This window comes from Oncorhynchus tshawytscha, linkage group LG12, assembly GCF_018296145.1.
Source record: "Oncorhynchus tshawytscha isolate Ot180627B linkage group LG12, Otsh_v2.0, whole genome shotgun sequence".
Taxonomy (NCBI): Eukaryota; Metazoa; Chordata; class Actinopteri; order Salmoniformes; family Salmonidae; genus Oncorhynchus; species Oncorhynchus tshawytscha.
This window is the reverse complement of record NC_056440.1, coordinates 50,098,324-50,125,011: the sequence shown is the minus strand read 5'-3', so window position 1 is coordinate 50,125,011 and position 26,688 is coordinate 50,098,324. Positions and strand designations below refer to the sequence as shown.

Below are 26,688 nucleotides of genomic sequence, written 5' to 3'. Positions count from 1 at the left end.
ACACTTATTTCAACTAATTTTAACATTTTGTCAACTTAACTGTTTTCCCATCTCTCGAGGTTTAATAAAAATTTACTATATTAAGTACCAATTTAGTGCCAAAAAAAGTAACAGGATTGACCGTGACATGGTTGATGATTTCTTCTTAAATCAGCCATAAATCCCCTTGTGACCAGTAATGAAGCTTGTTGTGTACAACAGGGATTGGCAATTTAATGCTAGCTTCACCCAAAAAAATTAAACTTAAAACATTTTTAGCCTATTTATGAGTAACGGGGTTGAAGTGTTATGGTCGACTCGCCGTTTTCCACCACAAAACAACAGAAAATGGCCAAAAAGAGTAGAACCAGCTTACCTGTTTTACGCTATGATTTGACTATTGCTTTTCAATATTTGTTTTGAAAGAACAGTTTCATCATTTAAAACGAGAGTTCAGTTCACGTAACAGGGTTGACCTTAAAATAAGAGACGTATCTAAATAAATCACATTAAATAAATAATAGTCTTCAAAAATGACTTTGTCAAAGCAACAACATAACTAGGGTTTTACAATGATAGTGAAACTTGGTTAAACTCTTCAGAGAAATGACACAGGGTTGATGGAGGGTACGTCGAAATGCAGAATCTTGGCACTTTAGCAAGCCTCAACTCACATAGAAAATCTGATTAATTGAATTATCAATGTGGTCTATATTAAAAGGGCACTTCATTTAATATAACAGGCTTTTAAAATTCAATATTGGGATGCAAAGGGCACTAATTTCGTGGAACGACCCATGTAACTAAAAGTTAAGCTCATTCCAGGGTTTTTATTTATTTAGACTATTTTTTACATTGTAGAATAATAGGGGGAAAAATGTGTTAAATAAATCAAAATATATTTTATATTTGAGATTCTTCAAAGTAGCCACCCTTTGCCTTGATGACAGCTTTGTGCTTAGTGGGACTATCATTTGTTTTTCAACAGGACAATAACCCAAAACACTTCCAGAATGTGTAAGGGCTATTTGACCAAGAAGGAGAGTAATGGAGTGCTGGATCAGATGACCTGGCCTCCACCATCACCCTACCTCAACCCAATTGGGATGGTTTGGGATGGGTTGGACTACAGAGTGAAGGTAAAGCAACCAACAAGTGCTCAGCATATGTGGGTACTCCTTCAAGACTGTTGGAAAGGCATTCCAGGTGAAGCTGGTTGAGAGAATGCCAAGAGTGTGCAAAGCTGTCATCAAGGCAAAGGGTGACTACTTTGAAAAAAAACTGTTTTTTTGGTTACTACATGATTCCATTTGTGTTATTTCATAGTTTTGATGTCTTCACTCGTGTACTACAATGTAGAAAATAGTAAAAAGAAAGAAAAACCCTTGAATGAGTAGCCGTTTCCAAACTTTTGACTGGTACTGTACATTAACACAAGTATATTTATATTAAATGTAGCCCTAGAAGTGGTTATTTTAGTGAAATCAGACAACAGACCAGTACTCTTTACCTCGCCCAGCTTGGCCCAGTTGAAGGATTTGAGTGGGTGCGAGGGCTGCGGGATAGACTTGGAGCGCATGGTAGCAGTAGTAATAAATCCAGGTGGGCCCAGAGGAGGTGGGATTCCAGAGAAGATGGGTGGAGCTCCAGGAGGAGGAGGAGGGCCTCCAGGTGGAGGAGGGGGAGGAGGAGGGCAGCTGAATGGCAGAGGGGGAGGGGGCGGAGGGAAGCCTCCAGTCATGGGGGGAGGGGGGACAGGGCCACCAGGGGGCGGAGGAGGGAAAGGTACGCTGTCACCCTATTGGTGGAAAGAAAGACAAAATGAGAGGATGTTTACTTGTTAGAAATAAGAAAATCAAACATCTATTAAATACTTTTATTTGCACACCATTAAACTAAAACAAACTATGAAGCATTTGGCATCACAATAAGAATATAACATGTGGTTTCAAACCAACCTTCGAACAGTATGTAATTGACATGACTATGTGTTTGCCTTTTCGAAATATGTGTAAACATATGTATACTGTTGAAACTACATTGCTAGCAACGGGACAATAAATATTTTCTGAATTTCAATCTTTAACAACAGTTTGCCAACCCTAAGGCTACAGACAGAGATTTTGCATCTAATAATGAAAACTTTTCAATGGAAGTCATTTGTTGGATGATGGACAACTGAAATGATTGTCCGTAAAAAAATACACATAATATGCCCGCCTCTTCGAGTTTGCATCTTGTCCTAAAATAATTGACTTGAGACTTGACTGATGGACTAAAACAGTAAAACACAATAATGACTGCATATACGATTTCATCCGTCTCTGTGTGGACACAGCCTAAAACAGTGGGACAAGAAGAGACATTGTGACAGCATGCTTACTGCTATGTCACTGATGCGCGAGTGCAGGTCGAGCACTTGGTCCCGCGCTGACCGCAACTCCACTCCCTCTCTTTGTAGTTTGTCCTTCATCTTATTGAGGGTCTTCATCATGTCCTCCTTCTCCTGCGTCTTGGTATCACATTCCCTCTCTTTCCGCTCCAGCTTGGCCATTAGCTCTGAGTGGTCTAAAAGAACACATTGTGTAGAAGATATCATTGCTGTTCAAATGGTTGTATATTCTCAAATTCGCACACACAAGCACTCGGACTTGCACACACACACAAACAGAAACGCACACACTACACCCACACACGGTAGACATTCACAAGCAAACAGAAGGACACATGCAGACACAAATACACACACACGGCTCTCTGCATCTCTGGCCAAAGGCATAACACAATCCCATAGATGCACTTCTGCACTATGGCCAGCATATGGCGATGTTTCAAACATGTAGAAGATACCGTTTTACCTTTCCTGAACTTCTCTGCTTGGTCTCTCCATTGCTTAACCTCATTTTCATTGAACAACCTGTGAGGAAAGACAAACAACATGGCTCTTAACCTGATCAAAGTCTATTTGGTAACAGGGCTCCACGGTCCACACTAAATCGAGCCAAACGGTCAATTCAATACAATACATGGATTGGAGGAAAATGCGCCATTTCAAATCAAATCAAATTGTATTTGTCACATACACAAGGTTAGCAGATGTTAATGCGAGTGTAGCGAAATGCTTGTGTTTCTAGTTCCGACAGTGCAGTAATATCTAACAAGTAATCTAACAAATTCACAACAACTACCTTGTACACACAAGTGTAAAGGAATGAATAAGAATATGTACATATACATATATGGATGAGCGATGGCCGAACAGAATAGGCAAGATGCAGAATGTGGTATAGAGTACAGTATATACATATGAGTTGAGGAATGTAGGGTATGCAAATATTATTAAACTGGCATAATTTAATTTCACTAGTGATACCTTTATTAAATCCAGTTATTAAAGTGGACAGTGATTTGGGTCAGCAGCAGCCTCTCAATGTTATTGATGGCTGTTTAACAGTCTGATGGCCTTGAGATTGAAAGACTGAAAAACAGCTTCTGTCCCAGCTTTGATGCACCTGTACTGACCTCGCCTTCTGGATGATAGCGGGGTCCTTGATTATCTTTTTCGCATTCCTGTGACATCGGATGCTGCATGTGTCCTGGAGGGCAGGTAGTTTGCCCCCGGTGAAGCATTGTGCAGACCGCAATACCCTCTGGAGAGCCTTGCGTTTGAGGGCAGTTACCATACCAGGCGGTGATACAGCCTGACGGGATGCTCTTGATTGTGCATCTGTAAAAGTCTGTTAGCCACATTTCTTCAGCCTCCTGAGATTGAAGAGGCATTGTTGCACCTTCTTCACCACGCTGTCTGTGTGGGTGGACCATTTCAGTTTATCCGTGATGTGTACACTGAGGAACTTAAAGCTTTCCACCTTCTCCACTACTGTCCTGTCGATGTGGATAGGGGGGTGCTCCCTCTGCTGTTTCCCGTGGTCCACAATCATCTCCTTTGTTTTGTTGACGTTGAGTGAAAGGTTGTTTTCCTGACACCACACTCCAAGTGCCCTCACCTTCTCCCTGTTGGTTGTCTTGTCATTGTTGGTATCAATCCCACCACTGTTGTGTCGCCTGCAAACTTGATGATTGAGTTGGAGGTGTGCATGGCCATGCAGTCGTGGGTGAACAGGGAGTACAAGAGGGGGCTAAGCACACACCCTGGTGGGGACATGGTGTTGAGGATCAGCGAAGTGGAGATGTTGTTTCCTACCTTCACCACCTTGGGTGGCCCGTCGAAAGTCCAGGACCCAATTGCACAGGGCGGGGTTGAGTAGCAGTGGTCCAGTTCTGCTCGAGCGGGTACTACAGTCAATGTACAAGGTAGCCTTGTTCTCAAATTAGCTCTGTTAAAATCTTCAGCTACAATAAATGCAACCTCAGGATATGTTTTCCAGGTTACATAGATTCCAGTGAAGTTCTTTCAGGGCTATGCTTGGGGAGAGGGGGGGGGTATATAGAGAATTCTCTTGGTAGATGATGCGGTCAGCATTTGATTGTAAGGAATTCTAGGTCAGGTGAACAAAAGGACTTGAGTTCCTGTATGTTGTTATTGCTACACCATGAGTCGTTAATCATGAGGCATACACCCCCGCCCTTCTTCTTACCAGAGAGATGTTTGTTTCTTTTGGTGCGACGCATGAAGAAACCCGGTGGCTGTACCAACTGACAACATATCCCAAGTGAGCCATGTTTCTGTGAAACAGAGACTGTTACAAACTCTGATGTCTCTCTGGAAGGCAACTCATGCCCTAATTTCATCCACCAAGTTGTCTAGAGACTGGACATTGGCGACTAATATGCTCGGAGGCGGTGGGTGGTGTGCTCGCATTCTAAGTCTGACCAGTAGGCCGCTCCTTCCTTCTCTCCTGCGACGACAACGTTATTTTGGTTTGGTCCCTGGGATTAGATACAATGCCCTGGGTGGTGGTCCGAACAAAGGATCTGCTTCGGGAAAGTCGTATTCCTGGTTGTAATGTTGGTAAGTTGATGTCACTCTTATATCCAATAGTTCTTCCCGGCTATATGTAATTACACTTAAGATTTTCTGACCTAACAATGTAAGAAATAATACATAAAAACAAATTACTGCATAGTTTCCTAAGGACTTGAAGCGAGGCGACCAGCTCTGTTGGCACAATCTTGAGAACAATTGGTAATGAGTGCAATTTCGATTCATTGGCTTTGCTGACTGGGTTGAAATGTAATTTATCCAACTTCGCATAGCACGTCGTCATTAATATGCAATCAAGGCTATAAGGCTGCATTGTTATTTTCATATTTATAGATGTTGTTCTCAAATTAAGGTTTTCAATGCTATACATTATACCGGGTTAGAGTATTTAAAAAGCACATTATACCGGGCCTGGATATGTGTTAGTTAAAAAAAAAAAAAAAACTGAGTTTTGCAGAGTGATGTTCATTTCTGTTTCAGTGCAGGCTAAGAAATTGTAAAGATGATCAATGGCATGAAGGACTAGATGATGGAGAAAGAGACACCTGGTGCAATGGTGGTACCCATGGCTCACAGCGACTACAAATAATTAACGACTTTGTCTTTATTTAACGACTTTGTCTTTATTTGTTTTCAGACCGTCTACTCCTGAACGTCTGCCATCAACAACAATGGCTCAAACAATGGCTCCAACGGCTCCGACGCACTGTACTCTTTCGATAGTTGACTATAACTTAGTTAACTTCTACCCTCTCCCTCTCAACCTATACTATTTTCCAAGCACAATACTCTAAGAGGGTTTATATGGAAACAAAACAAGCCTGCCATTAATGTATACATGATTAAATATTTCAACTGTTTAATGGAGGCACAATTGGTGGACTTGTGTCCAAACTTGCCCAGTTTGCTACTGGAAAGAATCTAGCCGAAGTGTACCAATTATACAAACAATGGTTAGTGAAAGTCAATTGAGTGGCTAGCGTTGGCCAAGGTTTCCTCCCGATGCTTTGTGGTGCTTTCATAGAGAAGACTAAACACATTAATCATTGCTCTTAGCTTGTTTTAAGAATTACAGAGAGATGGGGGGGGGGATGTACAGTATGACTATGAGGAGACATGGGAGGAAGAGAGGGAGGGAGAGTGAAAGATGAAGAAGGGAGACCGAGAGGGGGAAAGAGACAGAACTTGGACATTTCAACCTACATGTACAGTGAGGAAAAAAGTATTTGATCCCTGCTGATTTTGTACGTTTGCCCACTGACAAAGCAATTATCAGTCTATCATTTTATGATAAGTTTATTTGAACAGTGAGAGACAGAATAACAACAAAAAAATCCAGAAAAACGCATGTCAAAAATGTTAGAAATTGATTCAATGTAACATGGTCGACTGGGCTGGGAATCGTGGAGTTGTTCGGCTAACACGATTACAGCAATTCCTTTTGATCTCGCTTCTGCTTTCATGACAATTCACCTGACTGAGTGAGGCAGGTACCGTGCAATCGCACAACCCCCTGCTGCCACTCCACCTCCCCATTCTGACCAATCACATTCCCCGAATCCTCGCTCAGGCCCAGCTTATGGCTACAGTCCAATTTTTTATACATTGTCCATGAAGGGTGCACTTGCTCACTCCCCTTTGTGGATACGATACCATTAGATTGGTGTATGTTAAGGCTAGAGGGTGTCTTCGCCATATTTCCTATATCAGTCCATTCTGTTTAAATCCATAAGGGGGAGTGAAGGGCTGCAGACTGAGGATAAAGGTAGGGAATTGTTCCGCAGCCCACGTTGAATTTCCAGTTGAAATCCTGTCTAGTTTTGTGAACAAAAGATGCCCCACCCCATTCTCTTCACTCTCTTTGAACTCTGGTAAGCAAACAGTGGGCTATTTCAGTATTTTTGTGTGTTCCCACCAAGATTGAAACATTGTGTCATAACAGCAGCTGTCGATGTCAAGGAAGTCTTTGATCAGCACAAGATGTTATGTCAAAAGGATGCTTCCATGTGTCTCTTGAATTTCCTACTTGGTTCAGTCAGGTTCTATATACAGCTCTAGCAACAAAGAAAATCTCTCATAGTAGCTCTATTTATCAACATTTTATCAACACAGTTGCTTGACAACATGAAGACACATGATCATAAGCAACATTGTGTGTGCAAACATCTGGGCGTGTTTTTAGTTGTGTCCGTGAGTACGAGTGAGAGTGTGTATCTATGTTGGTGTGTCACAAATCGTGTGAGGCCAGGTTACTCACATGCGAATTATATTTTTGACACTGAAGTTGTCTAGGGGCGCTATGTCCGGGTCCTCTCCCTTCTCATCTTGTAGGACTATCTGCTGCAGGATCCGGTCTAGGAGCTGCCAATGCTGCAGACTGCCCCCTCCGCGTTTGTCTGGAAAACACCAAACAGAGTTAATAAACTTCTAAGGTCACACACACCGATGAAGAAAGGTTAGCTCCTTGGAGGACAAGCAGAAGGACTTCAATGACAATGATCAATGTTAAGATTTTAGCCTCACCACTCTCATCAATTCAGAAAAGAAGATTTTCTTCAAGAACAACTGGTGTGTTTTGTAAGAGGGGGTATAAATGGCTCCATGGATTCATGGTTTTGAGTAGTGGCAGAAACATTGACCAACTTTTGAGGCAGCTATCATTATCAACCAGCCTTTGCAGTGTTAACTGATAAAAAGGATTGACTCTAGTCAAGGTACACTGTCTTCACACATCTGGAGACTTATTCTTGAGCACAGTGAGGCAGATGTAATAGTGATGAACCAGGCTTTGAGGCAGATGTAATAGTGACCAACCTGGGAAACTGATGTAACAGAGGCCGACCGATAAATCAGTTGACCGATATTATTGTCCGACATTACCCTTTCACAGAAAAATTTGTATTGGACTTCATTCCAAAGATAAAGTTCAGATATTATATACATACAGTATAAAGTATTCATCCCCCTTGGCATTTTTCCTATTTTGTTGCATTACAACCTATAATTTAAAAGGATTTTATTTGGATTTCATGTAATGGACATAAACAAAATAGTCCAAATTGGTGAAGTGAAGTGAAAAAAATGACTTGTTTCAAAACAAAATTAAATGGAAAAGTGCTGTGTATATATGTATTCACCCCCTTTGCTATGAATCAATCAAATCAAAGTTTATTTGTCAAGTGTGCCAAATTTAACAGACCTTACAGTGAAATGCTTACTTACAGGCTCTAACCAATAGTGCAAAAAAGGTATTAAGTGAACAATAGGTAAGTAAAGAAATAACAGTAGCAAGGCTATAACAGTAGTGAGGCTACATACAGGCACCGGTTAGTCGGGCTGATTGAGGAAGTATGAACACGTAGATATGGTTAAAGTGACTATGCATATATGATAAACAGAGTAGCAGTGGGAAAAATAGGGATTGGCGGGTGGTGGGTGGCAGGACACAATGCAGATAGCCCGGTTAGCCAATATCGCGGGGCACTGGTTGGTCGGGCCAATTGAGGGAGTATGTACATGAATGTATTGTTAAAGTTTGCATATATGACAAACAGAGAGAAGCAGCAGAATAAAAGAGGGGTTGGGGGGGTGGGCACATAATGCAAATAGTCCGGGAAGCCAATTGATTACCTGTTCAGGAGTGTTATGTCTTGGGGGTAGAAGCTGTTGAGAAGCCTTTTTGTCCCAGACTTGGCAGTCCGGTACCACTTGCCATGCGGTAGGAGAGAGAACAGTCTATGACTGGGGTGGCTGGGGACTTTAAACAATTTTTAGGGCCTTCCTCTGACACCGCGTGGTGTAGAGATCCTGGATGGGAGGCAGCTTAGCCCCAGTGATGTACTGGGCCGTACACACTACCCTCTGTAGTGCCTTGTGGTCGGAGGCCGAGCAATTGCCATACCAGGATGTTCTCAATGTTGCAGCTGTAGAACCTTTTGAGGATCTGAGGACCCATGCCAAATCTTTTTAGTTTCCTGATGGGGAATAGGATTTGTCGTGCCCTCTTCACAACTGTCTTGGTGTGTTTGGACCATTCTAGTTTGTTGGAGATGTGGACACCAAGGAACTTGAAGCTTCCAACCTGCTCCACTACAGCCCTGTCGATGGGAATGGGGGAGTGCTCGGTCCTCCTTTTCCTGTAGTCCACAATCATCTCCTTAGTCCTGGTTACGTTGAGGGAAAGATTGTTATTCCGGCACCACCGGGCCAGGTCTCCGACCTCCTCCCTATAGGCTGTCTCGTCGTTGTCGGTGATCAGGCCTACCACTGTTGTGTCGTCTGCAAACTTAATGATGGTGTTGTAGTCGTGCCTGGCCATACAGTGAACAGGGAGTACAGGAGGGGACTGAGCACACACCCCTGAGGGGCTCCAGTGTTGAGGATCAGCGTGGCAGATGTGTTGCTACCTACCCTCACCACCTCGGGGCGGCCCGTCAGGAAGTCCAGGATCCAGTTACAGAGTGAGGTTTTTAATCCCAGGATCTTTAGCTCAGTGATGAGCTTTGAGGGTACAATGGTGTTGAACGCTGAGCTATAGTCAATGAATAGCATTCTCACGTAGGTGTTCCTTTTGGAGTGCAATAGAGATTGTAACATATGTGGTTCTGTTTGGGCGGTATGGAAATTGGAGTGGATCTAGGGTTTCTGGGATAATGGTGTGTATGTGAGCCATTACCAGCCTTTCAAAGCACTTCATGGCTACGGACGTGAGTGCTACGGGTCTGTAGTCATTTAGGCAGGTTGCCTTCGTGTTCTTGGGCACAGGGACTATGGTGATCTGCTAGAAACATGTTGGTATTACAGACTCATTCAGGGACATGTTGAAAATGTCAGTGAAGACACCTGCCAGTTGGTCAGCACATGCCCGGAGCACACGTACTGGTAATCCGTCTGGCCCCGCAGCCTTGTGAATGTTGACCTGTTAAAGGTCTTACTCACGCCGGCTACGGAGAGCGTGATCACAGAGTTATCGAGAACAGCTAATGCTGTCATGCATGCCTCGAAGCGAGCCTAGAAGTGATATAGCTCGTCTGGTAGGCTTGTGTCACTGGGCAGCTCTAGGCTGTGCTTCTCTTTGTAGTCTGTAATAGTTTGCAAGCCCTGCCACATAAGACGAGCGTCAGAGCTGGTGTAGTATGATTTGATCTTAGCCCTGTATTCAGGCTTTGCCTGTTTGATGGTTCGTCGGCGGGCATAGCAGGATTTCTTATAAGCTTCCAGGTTAGAGTCCCGCACCTTGAAAGCGGCAGCTCTAGCCTTGTTGCCTGTGGCTTCTGTTTGGGGTATGTACGTACAGTCACTGTGGGGACGATGTCCTCGATGCACTTATTGATAAAGCCAGTGACTGATGTGGTATACTCCTCAATGTCATCGGAAGAATCCCAGAACATGTTCCAGTTTGTGATAGCAAAACAGTCCTGTAGTTTAGCATCTGCTTCATCTGACCACTTTTTTATAGACTGAGTCACTGGTGCTTTCTGCAGGGTAACTTTATATGTACTGTTTGAGAGTTGCGCAAGACTAGAAAAGTAGCGTTAGTTTGTGATCCTCCTGTATTGAAAACAGACAGACCCGTCTTCAATTTGATTGATTATTAACGTTTAAAAATACCTAAAGTTGTATTACAAAAGTAGTTTGAAATGTTTTGGCAAAGTTTACAGTTAACTTTTGAGATATTTTGTAGTGACGTTGTGCAAATTGGAAACGTTTTTTTTTCTGGATCAAACGCGCCAAATAAATGGACATGTTGGATATATATCGACAGAATTAATCGAACAAAAGGACCATTTGTGATGTTTATGGGACATATTGGAGTGCCAACAAAAGAAGCTTGTAAAAGGTAAGGCATGATTTATATTTTATTTCTGCATTTTGTGTGGTGCCTGCAGGGTTGAAATATGCTACTCTCTGTTTACTGTTGTGCTATCATCAAATAATAGCTTCTTATGCTTTCGCGGAAAAGCCTTTTTGAAATCTGACATGTTGGCTGGATTCACAACGAGTGTAGCTTTAATTTGTTATCTTACATGTGTGATTTAATGAAAGTTAGAATTTTATAGTATTTTATTTGAATTTGGCGCTCTGCATTTTCTCTGGCAATTGGCCAGGTGGGACATTAACGTCCAGCCTATCCCAGAGAGGATTTATTAAGTACCTTGTTGCAAACAGGATGCATGTTTTTGGAATATTTTTATTCTGCACAAGCTTCCTTCTTTTCACTCTGTCAATTAGGTTAGTATTGTGAAGAAACTATAATATTGTTGGTCCATCCTCAGTTCTCTCATATTACAACCACTACACTCAGTAACTGTTTTAAAATCACCATTGACTCATGGACACTGCTCAGAGATTTCACCTTCTTCACCAGCAAATGAGTTAGGAAGGATGCCTGTATCTTTGTGATTACTGGGTGTATTGATACACCACCCAAAGCCTCAATAATAACTTCACCATCCTCAAAGGGACATAGTCAGCATCTGCTTTTTATTTATTTTTTCCACATCTACCAATCAGTGCCCATCTTTGCGCGGCATTGAGAAAACAGCCTGTGAGGCAGATGTTATTGTGATGGACCAGCTTAGGAGACAGACATAGTCATTGTGTGTATGTGCACTGCAAAGAGAAATTGATGATACAATTATTGTGGGGGCTGTCTTAGACTTCAGTGCAGCTTTTGAAATTATTGATAATAGTCTACTGCTGGAAAAATGTACGTGTTATGGCTTTACACCCCCTGCTATAATGTGGATAAAGATTACTTGTCTAATAGAACACAGAGGGTGTTCTTTAATGGAAACCTATCAAATATAATCCAGTTAGAATCAGGAATTCCCCAGGGTAGCTGTTTAGGCCCCTTGCTTTTATTCAATTTTTACTAACAACATGCCACTGACTGAGTAAAGTTTCTATGTATGCAGATGACTCAACACTACACACGTCAGCTACTACAGTGACTGAAATGACTGCAACACTCAACCAAGAGCTGCAGTTAGTTTCAGAGTGGGTGGCAAGGAATAAGTTTGCCCTAAATATTTCTAAAACTAAAAGCATTGTATTTGGAACAAAACACTCACTAAACCCTAAACCTCAACTAAATCATGTGGAAATTGAGCAAGTTGAGATGACTGCTTGGAGAAACACTAGATAGTAAACTGTCATGGTCAAATATTGATGCAGTAGTAGCTAAGATGGGGAGAAGTCTGTCTATAATAAAGCGATGCTCTGCATTCTTAACAACACTATCAACAAGGCAGGTCCGACAGGCCCTAGTTTTGTCGCACATGGACTACTGTTCAGTCGTGTGGTCAGGTGCCACAAAAAAGGACTTAGGAAAATTGCAATTTGCTCAGAACAGGGCAGCCCGGCTGGCCCTTGGATGTACACAGAGAGCTAATATTAATAATATGCATGTCAATCTCTTCTGGCTGAAAGTGGAGGAGAGATTGACTTCATCACTAGTTTTATTTATGAGAGGTATGACATGTTGAATGCACCGAGCTGTCTGTCTAAACTACTGGCACACAGCTCGGACACCCATGCATACCCCACAAGATGCATCTTCAAAGACAAAGTCCAGAACATACTATGGGAGGCACAAAGTACTACATAGAGCCATGACTACATGGAACTCTATTCCACATCAAGTAACTGACGCAAGTAGTACAATTAGATTTTTAAAAACTGATTTAAAAAACACCTTATGGAACAGTGAGGACTGTGAAGCAAAACAAACATAATTTTCATCATAGTTACACTTCAACTATGACAGACAAAATGAGAGAAAAAAAATCCATAAAATCACATTGTAGGATTTTTAATGAATTTATTTGCAAATTATGTTGGAAAATAAGTATTTGGTCACCCACAAACAAGCAAGATTTTTGGCTCTCACAGAACTGTAACTTCTTCTTTAAGAGGCTCCTCTGTCCTCCACTTGTTACCTGTATTAATGGCACCTGTTTGAACTTGTTATCAGTATAAAAGACACCTGTCCACAACCTCAAACAGTCACACTCCAAACTCCACTATAGGTAAGCAGCTTGGTTTGAAGAAATCAACTGTGGGAGCAATTATTAGGAAATGGAAGACATACAAGACCACTGCTAATCTCCCTCGATCTGGGGCCCCACGCAAGATCTCACCCTGTGGGGTCAAAATGATCACAAGAACGGTGAGCAAAAATCCCAGAACCACACGGGGGGGGCCTAGTGAATGACCTGCAGAGAGCTGGGACCAAAGTAACAAAGCCTACCATCAGTAACACACTATGCCGCCAGGGACTCAAATCCTGCAGTGCCAGACATGTCCCCCTGCTTAAGCCAGTACATGTCCAGGACCGTCTGAAGTTTGCTAGAGAGCATTTGGATGATCCACAAGATTGGGAGAATGTCATATGGTCAGATGAAACCAAAATATAACTTTTTGGTAAAAACTCAACTCGTCGTGTTTGGAGGACAAAGAATGCTGAGTTGCATCCAAAGAACACCATACCTACTGTGAAGCATGGGGGTGGAAATATCATGCTTTGGGGCTGTTTTTCTGCAAAGGGACCAGGACGACTGATCCGTGTAAAGGAAAGAATGAATGGGGCCATGTGTTGTGAGATTTTGAGTGAAAACTTCCTTCCATCAGCAAGGGCATTGAAGATGAAACGTGGCTGGGTCTTTCAGCATGACAATGATCCCAAACACACCGCCCGGGCAACGAAGGAGTGGCTTCGTAAGAAGCATTTCAAGGTCCTGGAGTGGCCTAGCCAGTCTCCAGATCTCAACCCCATAGAACCTCTTTGGGGGGAGTTGAAAGTCCGTGTTGCCCAGCAACAGCCCCAAAACATCACTGCTCTAGAGGAGATCTGCATGGAGGAATGGGCCAAAATACTAGCAAGTGTGTGAAAACATTGTGAAGACTTACAGAAAACGTTTGACCTCTGTCATTGTCAACAAAGGGTATTTAACAAAGTATTGAGATAAACTTTTGTTATTGACCAAATACTTATTTTCTACAATGTGATTTTCTGGATTTTTTTTCTCATTTTCTCTGTCATAGTTGAAGTGTATCTATGGGAGAACTTGCACATTTGGTGGCTCTGACTAAATACTTTTTTGCCCCAATGTATGTGGTAGTGGTGGAGTAGGGGCCTGAGGGCACACAGTGTGCTGTGAAATCTGTGAATGTATTGTAATGTTTTAAGATTGTATGAACTGCCTTAATTTTGCTGCACCCCAGGAAGAGCAATTGCTGCCTGGGAATCCATAATAAATACAAATATTCAGTTTGACATGTCATGTAAACTGCCATAGTGTATTTGTGAAATGGACATTGTGAATAAATATACCTCACCAGCCCGTAATGCAGATTTAATAGTGATGGATGTACTCACAGGGCATCTGGAGGCAGTGCTGGAGGATAGAGAGCAGGTAAGGATAGGCATCTGTGTGGTTCAGCTTCTTCTTGATCAACTCAAACATCTGGCCAGCGCTCTTAGTGTCCACGTGGGTCTGTTGAATGAAAGGAAAACCTACAATCATTAAAATACCAAGTCAATCCATAATAATAAGCCTGAAGCAGCAGACCAGCTGGCCGGTGTGTTTACGGACATATTCAATCAATCCCTATACCAGTCTGCTGTTCCCACATGCTTCAAGAGGGCCACCATTGTTCCTGTTCCCAAGAAAGCTAAGGTAACTGAGCTAAACGACTACCGCCCCGTAGCACTCACATCCGTCATCATGAAGTGCTTTGAGAGACTAGTCAAGGACCATATCACCTCCACCCTACCTGACACCCTAGAACCACTCCAATTTGCTTACCGCCCAAATAGGTCCACAGACGATGCAATCTCAACCACACTGCACACTGCCCTAACCCATCTGGACAAGAGGAATACCTATGTGAGAATGCTGTTCATCGACTACAGCTCGGCATTCAACACCATAGTACCCTCCAAGCTCGTCATCAAGCTCGAGACCCTGGGTCTCGACCTCGCCCTGTGCAACTGGGTTCTGGACTTCCTGACGGGCCGCCCCCAGGTGGTGAGGGTAGGCAACAACATCTCCACCCCGCTGATCCTCAACACTGGGGCCCCACAAGGGTGCGTACTGAGCCCTCTCCTGTACTCCCTGTTCACCCACGACTGCGTGGCCATGCACGCCTCCAACTCAATCATCAAGTTTGCGGACGACACAACAGTGGTAGGCTTGATTACCAACAACGACGAGACGGCCTACAGGGAGGAGGTGAGGGCCCTCGGAGTGTGGTGTCAGGAAAATAACCTCACACTCAACGTCAACAAAACTAAGGAGATGATTGTGGACTTCAGGAAACAGCAGAGGGAACACCCCCCCCATCCACATTGATGGAACAGTAGTGGAGAGGGTAGCAAGTTTTAAGTTCCTCGGCATACACATCACAGACAAACTGAATTGGTCCACTCACACAGACAGCATCGTGAGGAAGGCGCAGCAGGCGCCTCTTCAACCTCAGGAGGCTGAAGAAATTCGGCCAAAAGCACTCACAAACTTCTACAGATGCACAATCGAGAGCATCCTGGAGGGCTGTATCACCGCCTGGTATGGCAACTGCACCGCCCTCAACCGTAAGGCTCTCCAGAGGGTAGTGAGGTCTGCACAACGCATCACCGGGGGCAAACTACCTGCCCTCCAGGACACCTACACCACCCGATGCTACAGGAAGGCCATAAAGATCATCAATGACATCAACCACCCGAGCCACTGCCTGTTCACCCTGCTGTCATCCAGAAGGCGAGGTCAGTACAGGTGCATCAAAGCTGGGACCGAGAGACTGAAAAACAGCTTCTATCTCAAGGCCATCAGACTGTTAAACAGCCACCACTAACATTGAGTGGCTACTGCCAACACACTGTCAATGACACTGACTCTATTCCAGCCACTTTAATAATGGGAATTGATGGGAAATGATGTAAATATATCACTAGCCACTTTAAACAATGCTACCTTATATAATGTTACTTACCCTACATTATTCATCTCATATGCATACGTAGATACTGTACTCTATATCATCGACTGCATCCTTATGTAATACATGTATCACTAGCCACTTTAACTATGCCACTTGGTTTACATACTCATCTCATATGTATATACTGTACTTGATATCATCTACTGTATCTTGCCTATGCTGCTCTGTACCATCACTCATTCATATATCCTTATGTACATATTCTTTATCCCCTTACACTGTGTATAAGACAGTAGTTTTTTTGGAATTGTTAGTTAGATTACTTGTTCGTTATTACTGCATTGTCGGAACTAGAAGCACAAGCATTTCGCTACACTCGCATTAACATCTGCTAACCATGTGTATGTGACAAATAAAATTTGATTTGATTTGATTTGATTTGAAATGAGGCATGGATGCAATTAGCAATCTTCAATACAAGCACTGGATGACCCAAGTTCGACATTCATAGATTGAGAACATTACAATAAAGACACTAACTTTACATGGGCCCTAACGTAGAGGAGAACATGTTCTAGGTTGTACATTAATACCAGTGCTCGGTTTGACAATACTTTTGATTTCAGTTCAATAAAACAATGTGGGCTTAATTATACAATGTATTGATGTCAAAGGGGATGGTAAAACAGGCACTCACCAAGTCAAAACGCTTGGCAAGCTCCAAGTCATCCTCATTCCTCACCATCTCAAAGAAGTCCAAATGCCTGGAAATATGACACAGGCATGAAAGGGACAATAAGCTTGAGTGAGTCATTCCATCTCTGTCTGTAAATCTTACCAGCTGCATGCCAGCTTTGAATCTAACAACCTTACTGTCGTGACTAAGAAGCTTTCTAAGATGCTTGGTGGTCATCTTGTCCCCTGCCTCACCTGTCCAGAATGGCATTATCGTGCCCTCTGAGCTTGTCAATCACGGGCTGGATCCCCAACATCAGGAACTCGTACCTAAGGTGGAGGCGGAACTCCAGGTTGTCCTGAAGATTGAAGTACAGGGTATCAAACACAGCTGATGACAACAGCAGCAACACTGAATCATTCAGGCATACAATAGCTTGATCTTGGACTTTTAATCAGTTGTTTTTGTATGTAGGCTACTGTGTCTGTGCACTATTGTAATACAATAATAAACTTGACTTACAGTGCATTCGGAAGGTATTTAGACCCCTTGACTTTTTCCACATTTTTTTACTTTACAGCCTTATTCTAAAATCGATAACATTTTTTTTTGTCCCTCATCAATCTACACACAATACCCCATAATGTCAATCTACACACAATACCCCATAATGACAAAGCAAAAACTGCTTAAAAATAAAAACTGAAATATCACATTTACATAAGTATTCAGACCCTTTACTCAATACTTTGTAGAAGCACCTTTGGCAGCGATTACAGCCTCAAGTATTCTTGGGTATGATGTTACAATCTTGGCACACCTGTATTTGGGGAGTTTCTCTCATTCTTCTCTGCAGATCCTCTCAAGGTCAGGTTGGATGGGGAGCGGTGCGACAACAATTTCAGGTCTCTCAAGAGATGTTCGATCGGGTTCAAGTCTGGGCTCTGGCTGGGCCACTCAAGGACATTAAGAGAACTGTCCCGAAGCCAATTCTGTGTTGTCTTGGATGTGTGCGTAGGGTTGTTGTCCTGTTGTAAGGTAAACCTTCGCTTAAGTCTGTGGTCCTGAGCACTATAGAGTGGGTTTTCATCAAGGATCTCTCTGTACTTTGCTCTGTTCATCTTTGCCTCGATACTGACTAGTGTCTCAGTCCATGCTGCTGAAAAACCTCCCCACAGCATGATGCTGCCACCACCATGCATCACCGTAGGGATGGTGCCAGATGTGACACTTGGCATTCAAGCAAAAGAGTTCCACCTTGGTTTCATCTCGTTTCACATGGTCAGAGAGTCTTTAGGGGCCTTTTGGCCGTGGACAGCAGGTAGCCTCGTGGTTAGAGCATTGGACTAGTAACCGAATCTGTCGTTCTGCCCCTGAACAAGGCAGTTAACCCACTGTTCCTGGGCCGTCATTGAAAATAAGAATTTGTTTTTAACTGACTTGCCTAGTTAAATAAAGGTAAAATAAAATAAAATAAATGTTCCTTTTACTGAGGAGTGGCTTCTACCACTACCATGCACTCTAGCACACTCTACCATAAAGGCCTGATTAGTGTAATGCTGCAGAGTTGGTTGTCCTTCTGGAAGGTTATCCCATCTCCACAGAGTAATTATAGAGCTCTGTCAGAGTGACCATCGGGTTCTTGGTCACCTCCCTGACCAAGACCCTTCTTGCTCAGTTTGGCCGGGCAGCCAGCTTTAGGAAGAGTTGGTGGGTCCAAACTTCTATTTAAGAATGATGGAGGCCACTGTGTCCTTGGGGACCTTCAATGCTGCAGAAATGTTTTGGTACACTTCCCCAGATCTGTGCCTCGACAGAATCCTGTCTCGAAGCTCTACAGACAATTCCTTCGCTCTCATGGCTTAGTTTTTGCTCTGACATGCACTGTCAACTGTGGGACCTTAAATAGACAGGTTTGTTTGTGCCTTTCCAAATCATGTCCAATCAATTGAATTTACCACAGGTGAACTCCAATGAAGTTGCAGAAACATCTCAAGGATGATTAATGGATGCAGCTGGGCTCAATTTCGAGTCTCATAGCAAAGGGTCTGAATACTTACGTATGTAAGGTATTTCTGTATATAACGTTTTTATACATTTGCAAACATGTCAAAAAGCCTGTTTTCGCTTATTCACGATGGGGTATTGTGTGTAGATTACTGAGCATTTTGTTTTTATTTAATACATTTTAGAATAACGCTGTAACGTAGCAAAATGTGGAAAACATCAAGGGGCCTGAATACTTTCCGAAGGCACTGTACAGCTGGAATTCTTAATGATGAAACAGTCATGTCCATTTGCAATATTTCAACAACAAGAAGTTACTGCAAACACTGTTTTTTCCCCCGCTTGGACATCATTGCACACACGATAGAAGACCACAATATGTACTGCAATTTAATTTATCATGTTAATACATTTTTTTAACTAAATTACACTCCTCAACCTGCCAACCCAAAAATAAAATCAGTGGTGGGGCAGCCAGGGACGACGTTTCCCCTACTCCAGACTCCATCTTTAAGATGTATTCTTGACATATTCTGACTGTTTGACAAGGGACCAGGGTCATCCCAAATTCAACCATGAACAATGACATAGCCTCTATCACTCAAATCTAATGTATTTCTAAGGGTGTATGCAGTCAAATTATTGGATGATATCTTGGTAGCACTGTTTAAATGTGACTCTTTCTGCCATGAATCATCCAATAGAAAGTAGACCTAGCTGTGGGTGTGACAGGGGGGTTAAAGAGTAACATGGCGATCATGACTGACCTCCCCAGCCCCGGCATTGAGCACAGCGTTGATAAAGGACATGATGGCTGTCTTCAGGTTGACCTCGTCTCTGTAGCGCCCCGTACTTCTGTCTAGTTCATTCAGTAACGTCTGCATGGGTTACAGGGACAGTTCTCAGTTAGGTGCATGGGTTGAATGGACAATTATTCAGTTATATTCATTACAATACATAAACAACTCAGGGCTCCCGAGTGGTGCAGCGGTCTAAGGCACAGCTACTCACTGCTAGAGGTGTCACTACAGACCCGGGTTCAATTCCCGGCTGTATAACAACCGGCCGTGATTGGGAGTCGCACAATTGGCACACAATTGGCTCAGCGTCGTCCGGGTTTGCCAGAGTAGGCCTTGATTGTAAATAAGAATTTGTTCTTAACTAACTTGACTAGTTAAATAAAGGTTAAATAAAATAAATTAAAAAACAACGAAATTGATCTGCAAGAATTGCAGTGGTGGGTAAACTACAATCCGTCCCACCGGTCAATTAAATGTTAAATTAAATGATTTTAAGGTCCAATTTAAATAAAATAACTGCCCTTTTTATGACCAAATCAGCCCTTAAAAATTTTGCGCTATCTGTCCTGATGTGGCCCTTGGGCCAAGAAGTTTGCCCACCCCTGGATTACAGGGACAATTTCCTTGCAACTCTTCTAAAAACATGGTTAAAAATACATATTAACTCTTGGGGATTACCTAAAAAGTGTGTGTCATTTACTTCTGATAAGCTTTAGGAGTACCCTAGCACTTGATGGACTATACCTGGAAGCGGGTCCTCTCGGCGGCATACTTCTGGTAGTGGGCCATCGCCTGCAGCACCTTCTTGTGGCCATCGGGCACCAGGCACACTGCGCCCAGGATCTCCAGCACGGCCACTTTGGTCTTGACGTTGTCCTGCCGCAAGCTCTGGGAGATGGTATTGATGCTCTGCGGGTGGGCCAGCACGTGAGCTCGACCCTGCGAGTTGTTCATCAGGGCCTTGATGCAGCCGATGACTGAGGTGTGCACGCGGCTCTCCGACGTCTCGTAGTCCATGCTCCGCAGGAAATTGAGCAGGCAGGTGAGGCCCTCGAGCTCAATGAAGCGCGTCACAAACCTGGGAGGTGGAGGGGTGAGGATGTGTCAGTCAAAAAAGGTTAAAAGGTCAACAATGGAAGACAAAGATTAAACAAACCCTGGAAACTATGGTCTGCTTCACACATGGGAGGTTAAGTTGACTTTTATGAAATCTCATTCACCTTGACAAATATCTCCGTGTTTAACTGAAACCCAAAATGTGTCTGGCCTAAGTTGTTTGTTTGAGGCTTTAGGATAACAAGAGTTCAAAAGGTGTAGTAAAATGGGTAAAAAGTAGTACCAAGCGTAAAACGTCAGATTTACTGAACTGTACTGAATTGAAACACAGGTAAACCAAAGGGTCAGTGGTCGAGGAACTGAACACTGAACATATACTGAACAAAAATATAAATGCAACAATTTCAAAGATTTTACTGAGTTACAGTTCATAAGGAAATCAGTCAATTAAAATTAATTCCTCAGGCCCTAATCCTTGGATTTCACATGGGTGGGCCTGCGAGGGCATAGTCCCACTCACTGGGGAGCCAGGCTCAGCCAATCAGAATAAGTTTTCCCCCCACAAAAAGGCCTTATTACAGACATAAATACTTTTCAGTTTCATCAGCTGTCCGGGTGGCTGGTCTCAGACGATCCCGCAGGTGAAGAAGCCAGATGTGGAGGTCCAGGCTGGCGTGGTTACACATGGTCTGCAGTTGTGAGGCCGGTTGGACCTACTGACAAATTCTCTAAAACGACGTTGGAGGCGGCTTGTGGTAGAGATATTAACATTCAATTATCTTGCACCAGCTCCTGTGGACATTCTTGCAGTCAGCATGCCAATTGCACGCTCCCTCAAAACATCTGTAGCATTGTGTTGTGTGACAAAACTGCACATTTTAGAGTGGCCTTTTATTGTCCTCAGCAGAAGCTCCACCTGTCTAATGATAATGCTGTTTAATCAGCTTCTTGATATGCCACACCTGTCAGGTGGATAGATTACCTTGGAAAAGGAGAAACGAACTGACCGGCATGTAAACAAATTTGTGCATAACATTTGAGAGAAATAAGATTTTTGTTTGTATGGAACATTTCTGGGATTTTTTATTTCAGCTCATGAAACCAACACCTTACATGTTGTGCTTATATTTTTGTTCAGTATAGATACACAAAGGCACCTCTCGCTACGCTACCTACCCCCATTAACCAGCTGTAGTAAGGGATCCCACATGAAACTGTAAACCATAAAACTCATACCACCCACATTCATCTTAGAACTTTCCTAATGACAGACTTTATTAACAGGGCTAATGAAGGGTCAATCACCTCATTAACCCCTTCCTCTTGCAGAACTGCAAGCCTATCTGATCACCTACAATACACAAACATGAAGGGCATTACATCAAGTCGGCCATTTTGATGTTCCCATCACAGATTCTTTCCCTGATCAAGTTCATAAATCATGTAAATCGATAGAGTTCATAACAAACGTAAGTCTGTTTCTGTTCAGAGAGACAAAGAGAGGGAAAAAGTGAAAGAGAAAGAGAGTGAGGGGGTAGGTCTTATTTATAAATCACTGAAAGAAGAATTAAGAAAATGTAAGAAACATCAAACAGACAGAGCAAGAGAGTCAGCAATATTAAGAGAGAGAGAAAGAAGGCGAAAAAAAAGAAGCAGAGGGAGATTTACAGTCAGTCATTGTAACAGACTGTCAGAAGAGCTGAGTCCAAGTTCCATCCCCTCCCACCGCTTTCTTAGCAAGAGCGGGAGTGGAAAAAACACACCCCATCCTTCAAAGTGCATAAATCATGCCATTATTATCCTATACATCTGAAGCCAGGCTACCCTCCCGCTAACTCAATCCCAGATTTCTAGAGCGCACACGGTTCACCTGGCAATGCACTTGCAGCCCTCAGATCCCCAGGAACACATGGGTAAGGTCATAAATACTGTACACCAGTGTTGGGTTCGAGACCATCTAAAGCGAGACTGATTCAAGACCAAGACCAACGCAAATTGAGTCCGAGTGAAGACCAAGACCGGGAGGGGGGTGCACACACTGCAAAGGCCGAGTGCGCATACAGCACATTCAAAGACGTGCGCACGCACACACACAGGTAAAACAGCCAGCTGTGCTCTGTCACACACAACAGCACATATGCAGACAAGCATGCATATACACGTACACACACACATACTCTTTGCGCTCCATGAATTCCTACTCCTTACAAAGGACATCCAACGGTGCCTAATTCTCAACAGTGAAAACAGTCCCCCCTCCACATACCAACATCATCCAACCATTCACAAATGTCCTCATTCCCTCATTTTTTTTTCTCTCTCCTCCTTTTCATTCCCTCTCCTTTCTTTCCTATTTTAGGTCAAAAGAGTTCATCTTAACAAAGGAAATAGAGGAACTAACAGTACAGTTAGAAAGCAATAAAACTGTAAAAGAGGCACAGAATAATCAAATGGAGGAACTTATTCAAGAAAGATCAAGTGTAATATATTATACAAAATAAAGTGAACTGGATGGAATATGTAAGCAAACTGGAAAGAATATGCAGAAATAATTTACAGAAACTTGTTACAAATGCCAGTCATCCATGATTCAACAAACAATATTTTGAAAAAGGAAGCAAAGTACTTTAACTCTTAAAGAGGCTGTGAATTTTTTCAGCTTTTTGTTAAAAATCACGCAAAATGTCAACGTCCTGCTACTCATGCCAGGAATATAGTATATGCATATGATTAGTATGTGTGGATAGAAAACACTCTGAAGTTTCTAAAACTGGTTAAATAATGTCTGTGACTATAACAGAACGTGTGTAGCAGGCAAAATCCCAAGGAAAACTTCACAAAAAAACACAAAAAAAATATCCCTCCGCCAGTCTCTGTATTGTCTATGGCAAGGAAAAATAGATAGGGCCCAGTTTACAGTTCCTACAGCTTTCACACGATGTCACCAGTCTTGGCAATTGGGTTGAAGTTAATCCTTGGTGAAATGAGAAATAGGCACTTCCTGTCATCGAGTACACCGGGGGAAGTTATGGAAGAGAGAATATGGACCATGATTTCAAGACTTGCTGCTATTGAATACAGATCGCCCCGTGATCAATTTGATCGATTATTAACGTTTACTAATACCTAAAGTTGGATTACAAAAGTAGTTTGAAGTGTTTTGTCAAAGTTTATAGGCAACTTATTTAATTTTAAAAAATGACGTTGCGTTTTGGAAAGGTGCTTTTTTCTGGATCAGACGGGCTTCATAAATGGACATTTTGGGTATACATGGACGGATTTAATCGAAAAAAAAAGACCCAATTGTGATGTTTATGGGACATATAGGAGTGCCAACAAAGAAGCTCGTCAAAGGTAATGAATGTTTTATATTTTATTTCTGCGTTTTGTGTAGCGCCGGCTACGCTAATTCTTTTGTTTGCGTCACCTTTAGGTATTTCGGGGGTTGCATGCTATCAGATAATAGCTTCTCATGCCTTCGCCGAAAAGCATTTTAAAAATCTGACATGTTGGCTAGATTCACAACGAATGTAACTTTAATTGAGTACCCTGCATGTGTGTTTTAATGAAAGTTTGAGTTGTATCGAGTACTATTAGTTGTCACTCTGAAATTTCCACTGATGTTGATCCCTGTACAGGGACAGCAGCCATAAAAGGAATATATTATTAAACAAATGTCATTTGTCTTCTCCATCTCTACTAACTGAAGTTCATTTTAAGGATTTGTTTTCTATTAATAGTGTAAAATTAAACAGCTCTACAGTCAGACTCATGTGAAGGCCTAATTAAAGAGGGACTTCTAGACGCAATTAAAGCCTTCAAGTCTGGGAAAACTCCAGGGCTGGATGTTATATCAGTTGAGGTACAGTGCATTCAGAAAGTATTCAGACCCCTTGACTTTTCCACATCTTGCTACGTTACAGTTTTATTCTAAAACTGATTAAATAGTTTTTCCCCTCATAAATCGACACACAATACCCCATAATGACAAAGAAAAAACTGTTTTTTAGAAATGTTTGCAAATGTATAAAAATAAAAAATACATACACTACCATTCAAAAGTTTGTGATCAATTAGAAATGTCCTTGTCTTTGAAAGTCCATTAAATATAACATCAAATTGATCAGAAATACAGTGTAGACATTGTTAATGTTGTGAATTATGTTCTTTGGAATATCTACATAGGTGTACAGGGGCCCATTATCAGCAAACATCACTATTGTGTTACAATGGTACGTTGTGTTAGCGAATCCAAGTTTATCATTTTAATAGGCTAATTGATTATTAGAAAACCCTTTTGCAATTATATTAGCACAGCTGAAAACTGTCATTCTGATTAAAGACAGAGTTCCTTTGTCCAGTGTCTGTGTTCTTTTGCCCATCCTAATATTTGATTTTCATGGGCAAGTCTGAGACATGGCTTTTTCTTTGCAACTCTGCCGAAAAGGCCAGCATCATGGAGTCGCCTCTTCACTGTTGACGTTGAGACTGGTGTTATGCGGGTACTATTTAATGAAGCTGCCAGTTGAGGACTTGAGGCATTTGATCCTCAAACTAGACACTCTAATGTACTTGTCCTCTTGCTCAGTTGTGCACCAGGGCCTCCCACTCCTCTTTCTATTCTGGTTAGAGCCAGAATAGATCATGTGATACACTACCATTCAAAAGTTTGGGACCACTTAGGACATTTCTATGTGGTCCCAAAGTTTTGAATGGTAGTGTATACTGAGATCATGTGACAGATCATGTGACACAGATTGCACACAGTTGGACTTTAACTAATTATGTGACTTCTGAAGGTAATTGGTTGCACCAGATCTTATTTAGGGGCTTCATAGCAAAGGGGGTGAATACATATGCATGCACCACTTTTCCGTTTTCTTTTTTTAAACAAGTAATTTTTTTCATTTCACTTCACCAATTTGGACTATTTTGTCTGTCTATTACATGAAATCCAAATAAAAATCCATTTACACTACAGGTTGAAATAAAACAAAATAGGAAAAACGCCAAGGGGGATGAATACTTTTGCAAGGCACTGTACAGTGGGGCAAAAAAGTATTTAGTCAGCCACCAATTGTGCAAGTTCTCCCACTGAAAAATATGAGAGAGGCCTGTAATTTTCATCATAGGTACCCTTCAACTATGACAGACAAAATGAGATGTAGAATTTTTAATGAATTTATTTGCAAATTATGGTGGAAAATAAGCACTTGGTCACCTACAAACAAGCAAGATTTCTGGCTCTCACAGACCTGTAACTTCTTCTTTAAGAGGCTCCTCTGTCCTCCACTCGTTACCTGTATTAATGGCACCTGTTTGAACTTGTTGTCAGATTAAAAGACACCGGTCCACAACCTCAAACAGTCACACTCCAAACTCCACTATGGCCAAGACCAAAGAGCTGTCAAAGGACACCAGAAACAAAATTGTAGACCTGCACCAGGCTGGGAAGGCTGAATCTGCAATAGGTAAGCAGCTTGGTTTGAAGAAATCAACTGTGGAGGCAATTATTAGGAAATGGAAGACATACAAGACCACTGATAATCTCCCTTGATCTGGGGCTCCACGCAAGATCTCCCCCCGTGGGGTCAAAATGATCACAAGAACGGTGAGCAAAAATCCCAGAACCACACGGGGGGACCGAGTGAATGACCTGCAAAGAGCTGGGACCAAAGTAACAAAGGCTACCATCAGTAACACACTACGCCGCCAGGGACTCAAATCCTGCAGTGCCAGACGTGTCCCCCTGCTTCAGCCAGTACATGTCCAGGCCCGTCTGAAGTTTGCTAGAGAGCATTTGGATGATCCACAAGATTGAGAGAATGTCATATGGTCAGATGAAACCAAAATATAACTTTTTGGTAAAAACTCAACTCGTTGTGTTTGGAGGACAAAGAATGCTTAGTTGCATCCAAAGAACACCATACCTACTGTGAAGCATGCGGGTGGAAATATCATGCTTTATTTTTTACTTTGTGTGTGGTTTGTGGTGTGTTCACTTATGACATTAGATGAGTGTTAGCTACTAACTGTTAGCCCTTATCTTAAATATTTCACTTCTGTGTTTGGAGACATTGGATCAGCATTCTTGTTGCATCTCCTGTTAGTTCATTTTATGTAGGGAAGCTAATGATCCATTGTGTATGACATTCCTGGGAGTGTATAAACTTGTATTTTTTATTGGCATAGCTTTTCTATACGTTTTCTGTAGTTATGTTCTTGAAAACATATCAATTTACCAATTCGGCCACTTGGGTACATTTGGGCAAATCGTGAGGGAC

The 26,688-nt window shown here is 42.3% G+C and overlaps 1 protein-coding gene across 2 annotated transcripts in view; it reads right to left on the bottom strand.

Moving 5' to 3' along the window:
* daam2 (dishevelled associated activator of morphogenesis 2) overlaps positions 1 to 26,688 on the bottom strand; it is a 117,371-nt gene that overhangs the window by 23,860 nt on the left and 66,823 nt on the right. For both annotated transcript variants that reach the window (XM_024439692.2, XM_024439693.2), the window contains exons 5-13: positions 20,093 to 20,426; positions 19,316 to 19,426; positions 16,796 to 16,899; positions 16,563 to 16,629; positions 14,304 to 14,421; positions 7,182 to 7,320; positions 2,838 to 2,896; positions 2,363 to 2,547; positions 1,490 to 1,777 (exon numbers count right to left, since the gene is read on the bottom strand). In XM_024439692.2, coding sequence (XP_024295460.2) covers positions 1,490 to 1,777; positions 2,363 to 2,547; positions 2,838 to 2,896; positions 7,182 to 7,320; positions 14,304 to 14,421; positions 16,563 to 16,629; positions 16,796 to 16,899; positions 19,316 to 19,426; positions 20,093 to 20,426 — 1,405 coding nt within the window. The remainder of the gene's footprint in view (positions 1 to 1,489; positions 1,778 to 2,362; positions 2,548 to 2,837; positions 2,897 to 7,181; positions 7,321 to 14,303; positions 14,422 to 16,562; positions 16,630 to 16,795; positions 16,900 to 19,315; positions 19,427 to 20,092; positions 20,427 to 26,688) is intronic.